This window comes from Nothobranchius furzeri, chromosome 7 (assembly GCF_043380555.1).
Source record: "Nothobranchius furzeri strain GRZ-AD chromosome 7, NfurGRZ-RIMD1, whole genome shotgun sequence".
Classification (NCBI taxonomy): domain Eukaryota; kingdom Metazoa; phylum Chordata; class Actinopteri; order Cyprinodontiformes; family Nothobranchiidae; genus Nothobranchius; species Nothobranchius furzeri.
This window is the reverse complement of record NC_091747.1, coordinates 67,794,189-67,806,335: the sequence shown is the minus strand read 5'-3', so window position 1 is coordinate 67,806,335 and position 12,147 is coordinate 67,794,189. Positions and strand designations below refer to the sequence as shown.

The following is a 12,147-nucleotide window of genomic DNA, read 5'->3' as shown; positions in this document are numbered from 1 at the left end:
AGGCAGTAGTTCAAGTATCAAACCTTGGGAAACCTTGGGGGACACCGCATGTCAGGGTGATTTGCTTTGATATGCATTCACCAAAATAAAACTCCTGTCTGCAAGGTATGATTGGAACTAACTATGGACTGTGCCTGAAAGTCCTGCCCAGTTCATTGGTCTATCAAAAAGGATGTTGTGGTTCACAGTATCAAAAGCTACACTGAGATCGAGCATCACTAAAACAGATGTTTTTGCCTGAATCTGTATTAATCCATTCATCCATCCGTCCAATTTTAGCTGCTTATTCAGAGTCGGGTTGCAGGGGCAGTAGCCTAAGCCGAGATGCCCAGACTTCCCTCTCCCCAGCTACTTGGGCCAGCTCTTCCAGGGGAATCCCAAGGCATTCCCTGGCCAGCCAAGATACATAGTCCCTCCGATGTGTCCTGGGTCTTCCCTTGGGTGTCCCAGTTGGGCGTGCCTGGAAAATGTCACCAGGGAGGTGTCCAGAAGGCATCCTGACCAGATGCCCGAGCCACCTCAACTGGCTCCTCTGAACGAGTAGGAGCAGCGGATGTACTCCAAGCCCCTTCCGGATGGCCGCACTTCTCACCCTATCTCTAAGGAAGAGCCCAGCCACCCTGCGGAGAAAACTAATTTCAGCCACTTGTATCCACGATCTCCTTCTTATGGTCACTTCCCAAAGCCCGTGACCATAGGTGAGGGTAGGAACGTAGATCATTTGGTAAATAGAGAGCTTTGGCTTCCGGCTCAGTTCTCTCTCTTCACCATGACAGATCAGTATAGCACCCGCTTCACTGTGGATGCAGCACCAATCTGCCTATCGATCTCATTCTCCATTTTTCCCTCACTTGTGAACAAGACCCTGAGATACTGTCTGATGAAGCCAACAGGACACATGAAACGACAAATCAATCACCGACCTGCGGCCTAAAATATCATGGTGCCAAGAGCACATATGTACACCTTTATGCTTGAACCACTGTATTAATACGGATCTTCTGCAAAAAGCAGAGACCTGATCCTTAGGCCACCAAATCAGATCCCCTCAACACCTTGGCTGCACCTAGAAATCCTGTCTATTAAAGTTATGAACAGAATTGGTGAGAAAGGGCAGCCTTGGCAGAGTCCAACTCTCACCGGAAACGAGCTCAACTTACTGTCGGCAATGCGGACCAAGCTCTGACACCGGTCATACAGGGACCTAACAGCCCTAATCAAAGGGCCTGATACCCCTTACTCACGGAGTACCCCACCACCCCACCCCACAGGGCTCCTCATGGGACGCGGTGAAACACTTTCTCCAAATCCACAAAACACATGTCGATTGGTTGGTTGGGCAAACTCCCACGCACCCTCCAAGATCCCCCTATGGGTATAAAGCTGGTCCAGTGTTCCACAGTCAGGACAAAAACCACATTGTTCCTCCTGAATCTGAGGTTTGACAATCCAACGGACTCCCCTCTCCAGAACCCCTGAATAGACCTTACCAGGGAGGCTCAGAAGTGTGATCCTTCTGTAGTTGGAACACTCTCTGCGGTCCCCCTTTTTAAATACGGGGACCACCACCCCAGTCTGCCAATCCAGTGGAACTGCCTCTGATGTCTACACGATACTGCAAAGCCGCGTCAACAACACAGCCCAACAACATCCAGAGTGTTAAGGAACTCCAGGCGGATTTCATCCACCCCCGGGGCCTTGCCACTGAGGATTTTTTTGACCACCTCAGTGACCTCGGTCCCAGAGATTGTGGAGTCCAACTCAAAGTCCCTAAACTCTGCTTCCTCAATGGAAGGCATGCCGATGGGATTGAGGAGGTCTTCGAAGTATTCCGTCCACTGATCCACAACGTCCCGATTAGAGGTCAGCATCACACCCTCACCACTTTAAACAGTGTTGGTAGTGCACTGCTTTCCCCTCCTGAGACCAGAATCTTCTCAAAGTCATACAGATGTCTTGCACCATGGTCTCTCTGAACTCCTCCCATGCCCGGGTTTTTGCTTCCGCGGCCACCCGAGCCGCATTACGCTTGGACTTCTGGTACGCATCAGCTGCCTCTGTCCCACATGCCAAAAAGACTCCTTTCTCCTTCTGAAAGGCAGTAGGACTCTCTTCAGCTTGACAGCATCCCTAACCGCCGGTGTCCACCAGCGGGTTCGGGGGTTGCCACCACGACGGGCATCGAAAACCCTGTGGCCACATTTTCAGTCAGCCACCTCAAAAATAGAAGCACAGAACATGGCCCACTCTGAGTCTGTGTCCTCCACTTCCCTCGGAATGTATTAGAAATTCTGTCGGAGGTGGGAATTGAAGCTCCTTCTGACAGGAAACTCCACCAGACGTTCACAGCAGACCCTCACAATACATTTTGGCCTGCCAGGTCTGACCGGCAGGCCAATTCACCACCAGGTAGTGATCAGTTGACATCTCCACCCCTCTCTTCACCCGAGAGTTCAAGACATGCGGCCACAGATCACATGAAACGACAACAGTCAATCACCGAACTGCGGCCTAAAATATCATGGTGCCAAGAGCACATATGTACACCTTTATGCTTGAACCACTGTATTAATACGGATATCATTTAATACTTTAATCAGCTCCTCTAAATCTGAGACCATGGTCTTGGTTCGGAAAAGGGTAGAATGCCTTCTCCAAGTCAGGGATGAAGTCCTGCCTCAAGTGGAAGAGTTTAAGTATCTCGGGGTCTTGTTCACAAGTGAGGGAAAACTAGAGCGCAAGATCAATAGGTGGATTGGTGCTGCGTCTGCACTGTTGTGGGCATTGTACTGATCTGTCGTGGTGAGTCAGAAGGCGAAGCTCTCGATTTACCGGTCGATCTACGTTCCTACCCTCACCTATGGTCATGAGCTTTGGGTAGTGACTGAAAGAACGAGATCACAGATACAAGCGGCCAAAATGAGTTTTCTCCGTAGGGTGGCTGGGCTCTCCCTTAGAGAGAGGGTGAGAAGCTCGGTCATCCGGGAGGGGCTCGGAGTAGACCTGCTGCTCCTCTACGTTCAGAGGAGCCAGTTGAGGTGGCTCGGGCATCTGGTCAGGATGCCTCCTGGACGCCTCTGAGGTTTTCCGGACACGTCCAACCTGGAGGAGACCCTGCATGCGCGGTTCATTTTCAAGCTGGATGCTGTTGAGTAAACTTCTGTCTGTAACACGGAGCTGCCGTTAAGTGTGGGAACAGGAGCAAAGTGTGTGTGTGTGTGTGTTACCTTATGGAGCAGACTTTCCCACGCGTACAAAGCACCGCCCACAGCCTCGGGGATTTCCGCATTCTGGAGAAGTCCCTTGGATTTTTGTGTGACTACTACACCACTCGTACCAGCCCAAACTCACGCCATCCAGCGCGACCAAACGCCAGCCGCGCCAACGCTAATGTGTAAGCGCCATATTTCTCTCACCTAGCCGGGGAACGCCTTGGGATTCCCCCTGAGGAGCTGGCCTGGGTGGCTGGGGAGAGGGAGGTCTCAGGCTGCTGCCCCCGCGACCCGACTGCTGATAAATGGAAGAAAATGGATGGATGAACTTTAATAAGTGAAGTCTCTGAGCTGTGGTGTTGTCTAAAGCCTGACATAAAACAATCCAGGAAGTTGTTCAGCTGGATTATAACCGCTTTTTCAATCATTTTCCCAATGAAGGCAGATTAGAAATCGGTCTGTAGTTATTCATCACTAACAGATCTAGTTTACTTTTCTTCAGAAGAGGCTTAACAGCAGCAGTGAATTAGGAGCAATACCTGACATTAAGGAGCAACTAACAGTTTTCAGTATATCAGCTTTCATGCAATTAAATACATTTTTAAAGAAGTTCGATGGTAGTAAATAAAGACGACAGGTAGATGAGTTTAAGCTCTTAACTATGTCCTCTAGTGTTCTGGCACTAATACTGAAAACAGGCTTTCTAGCCAGTGTTGTTGTGTGGCAGCGGTCTGGTTGTATTGGTTGACATGGAGGAGTTGATGGCTAATCTGATGTTTAAGATTTTAAGCAAAGTCATTATTACACTTAGAATGGGACATGAAGTCATATAGCTCTCAGGCCAGGGTGAGTGGCTTCTTTTAACGCTTGTGCAGCACATCTGACGTCCAAAACCATGATCCAGTTTTGGCTGAAAAAGGATGTAATTAATGTTCTAGTTGAATCCATCCTTCCACCTGTTCTCTGAACCACTTTTTTTCAGCAGGGTCTCTGGGAGGGAGCTGGTGTCTGTCTCCAGCGGTCACCGGGCGAATCTCCATGGACAGGTGTCCAGCCCATCACAGGAACACACACACACATCTAGGAACAATGTAGAGTCTCCTGTGGGAGACAACCCACTCGTGCATGTGGAGAACATGTTTCTCCAGCTGAATGTTGTTCTGAATCCCTTGTCCTCCTCCAGATTTTCTCCAAACTCTTTGAGGTGGCTCGGGGTAGAGTTCCACTGGGAAGCCTGGCTCCGGCGCCCCGGCCTTGGCTCGCCTCCAACAACAACGTGAAGAAGAAGAAGAACTAGCCGCTGCCCTCCTGGCCATCTCCCCTTGGCTTAAAGACCCCCCAGGTCCCTGCTCTTACTAGATGAGGGTTTCTTTTACTGGGATGACTCTCTGTAGCCACATGAGGCAGGTGATGTACTTTTCCTCTGGTGGGAGAGGCCATGTGACTCCCTGTCAGCTCAGGTGTGTGGACCTGCCAGAGGACGTCTCCACATTGGTTCCCACGTATGTGACTGTGTAAACGAAGAGCATGACCACTCACCTCCCACCCTGATCATCTTGCCCCCGGCGTTTCAGCGGCTGCTACCAAAGTTTTCCATCTTTACTCGTAGAAATTCTCTGGCTCTGCTGAAGGACATTGAAGGTTTATCAACTAATGACGGTTTGATATATTTGGAGAAGTTTAGGGTGGAGGGGTCAGAATTGTTGATGTGCGTAGCCCCAACTGTGAAGTGTTAGATCAGGCAGCGTGCAGTAGAGAAGAACCACCAGGCGCATGAAACGAGGCCACGGGGAGAGGATTCTGCCACCATCCAGATGTCCAGATGAAGATTGCAGCTGTGACCTGGCTCTGCAGACTCCTGTTGTTAGGAGCTGTTTGGACTGTTTTTGTCTGAGTTCCTCCCAGAACTGGTGCGGTCCGGTCCAGTCCGGCCTGCCAGAGTTCTAGTTCCACCCTGTTGCTGAAGAGGCTTCTCATCCTCCTTTTTGACCAGAACTTTGTTCTCTTTCCTGACTCTAAAAGCACTCGAAGCCTTTTCGCTACACATGACAGGTATTGATTTGACACTTGGAACGAATGTGTTTTCCATAGATGTCTGACCCAGATGGCCTTTAGGATGAGGTCGACGGTTCTGCTGTAGGAAGCCACACACCTGTCGGTCATCTCGGCCGGGTTAGGGTGCAGCCTCGTCGGGCATGTGTGTGTGTGTGTGTGTGTGTGTGTGTGTTCACTACATATAGAAATGTCAGATTTTCTAGACCTTTTTGTAGCTGGAAGAACCGCAGTGGGGTGGAAGACCAGAATACAGCTGCTGTAGGTTTGTGGAAATGTCTGATGAATTCCTTTTTTACGTATAGATTTGTAAGTTTGATCTTACATGACCACTGCTGTACCACCTTCTGCTGGCAAAGGATGTTTATAATCATTTTAGTTTTTTGCCTGTTGCATTTTAGCTTTCTTGGGTTATTTTTCAGTACATGAATAAACTGAGCTGGTATAAACACACGATCTTGTTCAATGATACAGCGTTGTAACCCCTGCACGACGGATCCTGTTTGATTACCCTCTCTCAGTAAGGAATACGTAGAAATCATGAAAGTCAGAAACGTAGACCGGTGGATCATTACAGACGAGTTCGTGTGGACAACCCAGCACCCGGCGGTCAGCAGGTCCAACTGACCATGGAGAGGAGAAATGTAATAAAGCATCCAACATTTAATGCATGTGAGCACGGCTGAAGCTATATCTGCTTCATCAAGCTATCATGCTTTCATGTCCTCAAGGTTCGGTTATAGTGTTGCAAGCTCTCGCATGCCAAAAATAATGGAGGTAATAAAGGAAATCATAAGGAGAGCAAAGATGAGCTCGGGCTCGCTTCGTGCGAGTGGAATCAGGCAGAAGATGAGGAGTGGTCCAACTGAACAGGAAACCGCAGAAGAGGTGGTACCGAAGAAGGCCAACTGAAGAGACGTCTCAGGAAATGAAAGTCCTCTGGAAAGTTCTGGACTTTGGGTGGAGACGGAGACCAGCTTACAAATATGACATCGTATGGGTTTGGCTGTCTTGTGTTGAACTAAGATATGAAACTGACGAATGAACACATTGTTTTGCTGTCTTGTGATAATAAGATGTATGTAACTGGCAAATATTACATTGTTTAGGCTGTCTCACGACTGTTTGAGATATTGCTTGGCAGTTTTTCAGAATATGATATAAAGAGGGCAGCTCAGAGTCGACAGGGGAGAGCGAGAGCAGAGGTAGAGAGTAGCAGGGGCGGAGACTTAGAGAGTGTGAGACAGTTAGTGTCGACACAAGTCGACCAGTTACTCTCAGGGAGATTTTAGTAACAGCATCCTCCTAAGGGGATTGGTTAATCTTATATTTACCTTTTTTTGTATTTTTTAATTTTGAAATAAATTTTTTGGAAAAAGAATCCTCGTTCTCGATTCTTAAAGGTCTCTTTTAAAGCCCAACCAGCCATTCCTCCCCATCCCTGCATATTTCTCTCCTTCTGCTCCCTCACATCATCACTCAAACATGCACATAGGACCTTGGGGGGTGGACAAGTCAGGGGGGTATGGACCCCATTTCCGCATTCCTGTGGCAACCTGCCCCCCAATTTTATTTGCACCTTATATACTTCCACCGACGACATTCCACGCAAACACACACTTAGGGCCTTGGGAGTGAGCACATTCAACGGCACTTGGCAGGGGGATTTCTCAGCCTCCTCCCAGTGCCGGTGCCCACTTCCAATTTTAAACTGCACTTACACACCGAGGGCTGAGGGTGCAAGTGGGGTGGTGCGATGGCATCAGCTGGCATAGGCCGGACAATGCCCGCACTGCCCGTTCAGCACAGTCATGGAATACACCTCATCAACACACAACATTATATTGGAGCAGGCGAAGGGAGACTAGGGGTCTTAGCACACCTCTGTTGTTGCTTGGCTTCCTGGGGCTGGAGGCTAGGAGGGAGATCTGGCCATCTGGTTGGGGTCTGGGGTGGTGGGTTGCTGTGCTCGGCGTTGGGCGGGGGAGCCTGCTCATCAGCACCCCAGCAGAAAGGGTCAAACTCTGGTAACCGGTGATGGTTGTACCCCTTGTGCAGCAGTACCGGGACCAGAGTGAATAGGGTGTGTATGGGGAGCATGAGTGGGTGTCCGGCGTGCATTTTTGTAAGTCTTTGGTTGTGTGTGTATGTGTGAGCATGAGGGAGGGAGTGTGTGACTGTGTTTGTGTATGACTGTAAATGTCAGGTGGGGCCTTTGACTCCTCCCCTCTCCTGGGACTTCTTTTGATGATATAGATCTTTGTCCCCCCTCCCCCTGCCACACCTGGTGTGAGGGGTTGTGTCTTGGTCTGCCTGAGTGTTCGTGGCTCCCAGGTCAGGGGGTTTAAGATTTTTGGCGCCTGCCTGGTCGATCCCGGTGGCTGCCTGGTGGAGTCTGGGTCCCTGGGCTCTGCTGGGTCCCCGGCAGGGGTGGTCGCCCCCTGGGTCCCGGGTCGCTGGGTCCCGGGCTCGGCCGGCTAGGGGGTGGGAGGCTGCGGGCGGGCCTGTCGGCTTGCCGCTGATTTCTCCAGGGACTCTGCTGGCTGCTGGTTGTGGCCCCCCAGGGCGATCCTCTGTGCCTCTCGAGGGGGGCGGGGGCCTTCCTGGTTGCAGTCTCCTTGGGGTTCCTGTGTTCTGGAGCATCTCCTGGATCTCTGGGACTTGGAGCTCCCCCCGTCTCCTACACATCTTTAGGGGGCGGATCTGTGGTCCCTCACACTCTCTATTGGACGCTTCTATAGAGAAACCTTACATAAACAAGCACGTGTACACACACAGGTGCCCACATGGTGCTCTCAAAAGTATGGACTTGGGCACGTTCAACACATGTCTTAAGGCTGTCGTTGCCACTAAATGCACTGTGATTAATTATCGTGTGATTGTTCAGTTAAACAATGTTGATTTTATATTTCCTCATCAGGTTAACACAGTGATAGCTTGCTCCTGATGTATTGTTGTGTGTCCCATTTTTTTCTCTTTCTGCAGGTCTAGAAGCAGACTCTTGTTAATTATTGTTTATTTTTGTGGACCCCCCCCCCCCTTCTCCCCACCTTTTGTCTTTTCCTTTCTCTTTCACCTCTGACTCCGTGTCTGATCGGAATTACAAAGCATTCAAAAACAACAACAATAAAGTTTTCAGTATCAGGCGTGACATTAAAAGCAGACGCTGTGATGCTCCACCTGAGAGTAAATCTGTAAGGCTTGTCACCAGCATTCAGACATCAGTTCTGTTTGCTTCACAGCCAGACAGGACACGGAAAAAAAAACTTTGAGTGGGAGCCCCGACCAGACCTCCAGGAGAGGTAAGCCACCTTGAATCGCTTGTTCCTGTGCTTCAGGACTTGTTTTCAGGTTGTGACAGATTAAAAAAAGATACCTTAGGTAATGGGAGCAAGTCTCCCCTCCCCCTTGGTAGCAGGCCACCCTAAGGATTATACATCATAACGGTTCGTTGGTTCAAACAGGCTCTGCTTTGCACTCAAAAAGTCTTTGTTTAGCGTGGGAAGGAACCATTTCAAAGGGAGGATTAATTAGATTACCGTAAATCCTCTAATACAGGCCCGGGCCTGTATTAGAGGATTTACGGTAATCGATAAGTCCATGTTAGCCTGATCAACTACCAGGAATCATTTTCTAGTTACCACCGCCCACATTGCTGACAGGGGTGCAAATTAATCCTGATAGGACCCAAATAATAGATGCCTGGATGGCCTCCAGTATTAAACTTCCGCCCTAGTATTTAAAACCACTAAATAACGGGAGAGTTCTGTTAAGGGCCATTCAGTCTCTTTACCAGAGGAGCGTGAGTTTGGTCTGCATAGCCGGTAATAAGTCGGACCTATTCCCGGTGAGGGTTGGACTCCGCCAGGACTGCCCTTTGTCACCGGTTCTGTTCATTACCTTTATGGACAGAATTTCTAGGCGCAGCCGTGGTGTGGAGTGTGTCGAGTTTGGTGGCAGGAGAATCTCGTCTCTGCTTTTTGTGGATGATGTGGTCCTCCTAACTTCATCCAGCTCTGACCTTCAGCTCTTGCTGGGTAGGTTCGCGGTCGAGTGTGAAGCGGCTGGGATGAGGATCAGCACCTCCAAATCTGAGACCATGGTTCTCGACTGGGAAAGGGTGGCTTGCCAACTCCGGGTCGGGAGAGAGGTCCTACCTCAAGTGGAGGAGTTTAAGTATCTCGGGGTCTTGTTCACGAGTGAGGGTAGGAGGGATCGGGAGATCGACAGGCGGCTTGGTTCAGCGTCTGCAGCGATGCGGACGCTGAGCCGATCTGTCGTGGTGAAGAGGGAGCTGAGCCAGAAAGCCAGGCTCTCGATTTACCGGTCGATCTACGTCCCAATCCTCACCTATGGTCATGAGCTTTGGGTAATGACGGAAAGAACGAGATCACGGATACAAGCGGCCGAAATGAGTTTCCCCCGTAGGGTGGCCAGGCTCAGCCTTATAGAAAGGGTGAGGAGCTCGGACATCCGGGAGGGACTCGGAGTAGAGCCGCTGCTCCTCTGGATCGAAAGGAGCCAGTTGAGGTGGTTTGGGCATCTGGTCAGGATGCCTCCTGGACGCCTCCCTGGGGAGGTGTTTCGGGCTTTTCCTGCCGGCAGGAGGCCCCCTGGTTGACCCAGGACACGTTGGAGAGGTTACATCTCCAATCTGGTCCGGGAACGCCTTGGGGTCCTGCCGGAGGAGCTGGTGGAAGTGGTCCAGGGATAGGACAGTCTGGAGCTCCCTTGTTGGGATGCTGCCCCCGCGACCCGGACCTGGACAAGCAGAGGAAGACGATGACGACGACGACCCTTCCTACTACGGATGTCCCATTCAGATTTCGATATCAGAAGTAATTCGATATCGGCCCAAAAACAGTGTATCAAATTATATCAGACAGCATCAGAAATCTCCAATATAAGCAGTACATTAAGGTTCACATTTTTACAACCAATGGTTAAAATAAATTGTCATTTATTCAGACTTACTTTCATTGGCTCTTGTTCTCCGATTGAGTAATATACTTGTTCCAGCCTTTCATACAACTTCTTACTCCACAAGGGGCGGTATTAAGTCCAGTTTTATTTAATGTAGTGATTAATACTATTTTTGAGAAAGTTGATGATAGGTTTGGTAAATCTCTATTTACACATCTGGAGATGTGGGAGGAATTTTTAGCATTTGTTTTCTCAGACTCAGAAGGCTTTAGATCAAATTGTGCAGTGGGCAAATAACTGGGGATTCATGTTATCTATAGTAAAAAGTAAATTTATGATCTTTGGCTTAAAAAGGAAAATCCCATCTATGAATGTTCATATTCATGGCTCTGTGATTGAAAGGGTTAAAGTTTTAAAGTTTTTGGGTTTGTGGTTCAACGAGAAATTAATCTGGAAAACACATATAGAAAGATTAGTAAACAAACGTGAAAAGGTAATTAACGTCATGAGGAGTTTATCAGGCAGTAGCTGGGGAGCGGAGAGAAGTACTTTACAGTTAATTTATAGGGCTTTGATTAGGCCAGTTTTGGATTATGGATGTGTGATTTTTGGGAAAGCTTCTAAATCTGTGTTGTGTAAATTGGATTATGTGCAGTTTAAGGCCCTAAGAATCTGTTGCGGAGCTTTTAGATCTACATCAATTCCAGCTTTGCTGGTTAAAACAGGGGAGTACCCTTTGAAAATGAGGAGGGAAAAACTAGGAGTTCATTAGTGGACTAGACTGGCCGGGTTTGGTGGCAGCTTGGCGTCTAAATGTCTCATAGATGATTGTTGGGAATCCAGTGAAGATCAGGATAAGGATAGATTCCTAAATCATGTTGTAAAACTAGTAAATCTCCTAGGACTACAAAAGGATATGGTGGTGGGGTTAGTGTGGTCTATAATACCGTTTTGGAAATCACCTGAGCCAGGACTTGTTTTGGATTTACTAGGATTAGAAATAGCGGTTGCCATCAGACTGTATTTACAGTAAGTCAGCACAAAGATGCTAGCTGTCCAAATTTATACTGATGGATCTAAAGAAACTACATTTAATAGAGCTAGTTTTGTTTTTTTTATTGTCGAGCCACAAGTTAAATCAAGTTTTCGTGTGACAGATAAATTGTCTGTTTTTTCTGTAGAGCTTTTGGCTATTTTGTGGGCAATGAAGTGGATAGTGGAGCATAAACCATCTCACAGTATTGTTTGCTCTGATTCTGCTGCTGCACTGTTGACTCCAAGTAACGGGACATCTGAGGCACGGAATGACCTAGTTGTGGAGATTTTGTGTTGTCTTGAAGACGCTGAGAATGTGGGTTCTAAGGTGGTATTTGTCTGGGCCCCTGGACATACTGGAATTTTGGGAAATGAAATAGCAGATGCATTGGCCAAAGTCTCCATCCTTAGAAATAGCATTGATCATCATCTTCCTCTGGGAAAAAGAGAATGTTGTAGTAAATGCAACGACTATTTGAAAAATTTGTGGCAGAAAGAATGGGAAGGGGAACGTAGAGGGAGACTTTATTTTTCTTGTCAGCCGTCAGCTCAGTTGGCAACCCTTGTTGTCGTAGAGATAAAGTGGTGATTACCAGAATGAGATTGGGGCACTGTGGTCTGGCAGCATGTTTATTTAGGATTGGTAAACGTGTTGTGTGAGTGTGGTAGTTCCAAAACTGTTGTTCGTGTTTTGTTGTCATGCAGCAAACACAATAGTGAGAGGCGGCAACTTTTTATGGGGCTGGTTGATTTGGGGTTGGAATATTTTTCCTTTAAGTCCTTTTTTCGATTAGTGCAAATTCCCAATGCGTATATAGCTTACTCAAGGATATGATGTAGCAGTAATATAACTGTGGAGGGCAGCATTGCGCATTCCAGCGTATGGCCTACCGGAAGTTTTTTGAGTGACGTTTTAAGTGACGTA

At 48.4% G+C, this 12,147-nt stretch overlaps 1 protein-coding gene across 2 annotated transcripts in view; it reads left to right on the top strand.

The window, feature by feature from the left end:
* The window catches only part of zgc:158270 (atlastin-2), a 45,733-nt gene extending 40,016 nt beyond the window's left edge, over positions 1-5,717 (top strand). For both annotated transcript variants that reach the window (XM_054751866.2, XM_015954497.3), the window contains one exon: positions 4,396-5,717. In XM_054751866.2, the coding sequence (XP_054607841.2) occupies positions 4,396-4,509 (114 nt within the window). In that variant the 3' untranslated portion in view covers positions 4,510-5,717. The remainder of the gene's footprint in view (positions 1-4,395) is intronic.
* The last annotated feature ends 6,430 nt before the right edge of the window (positions 5,718-12,147 follow it).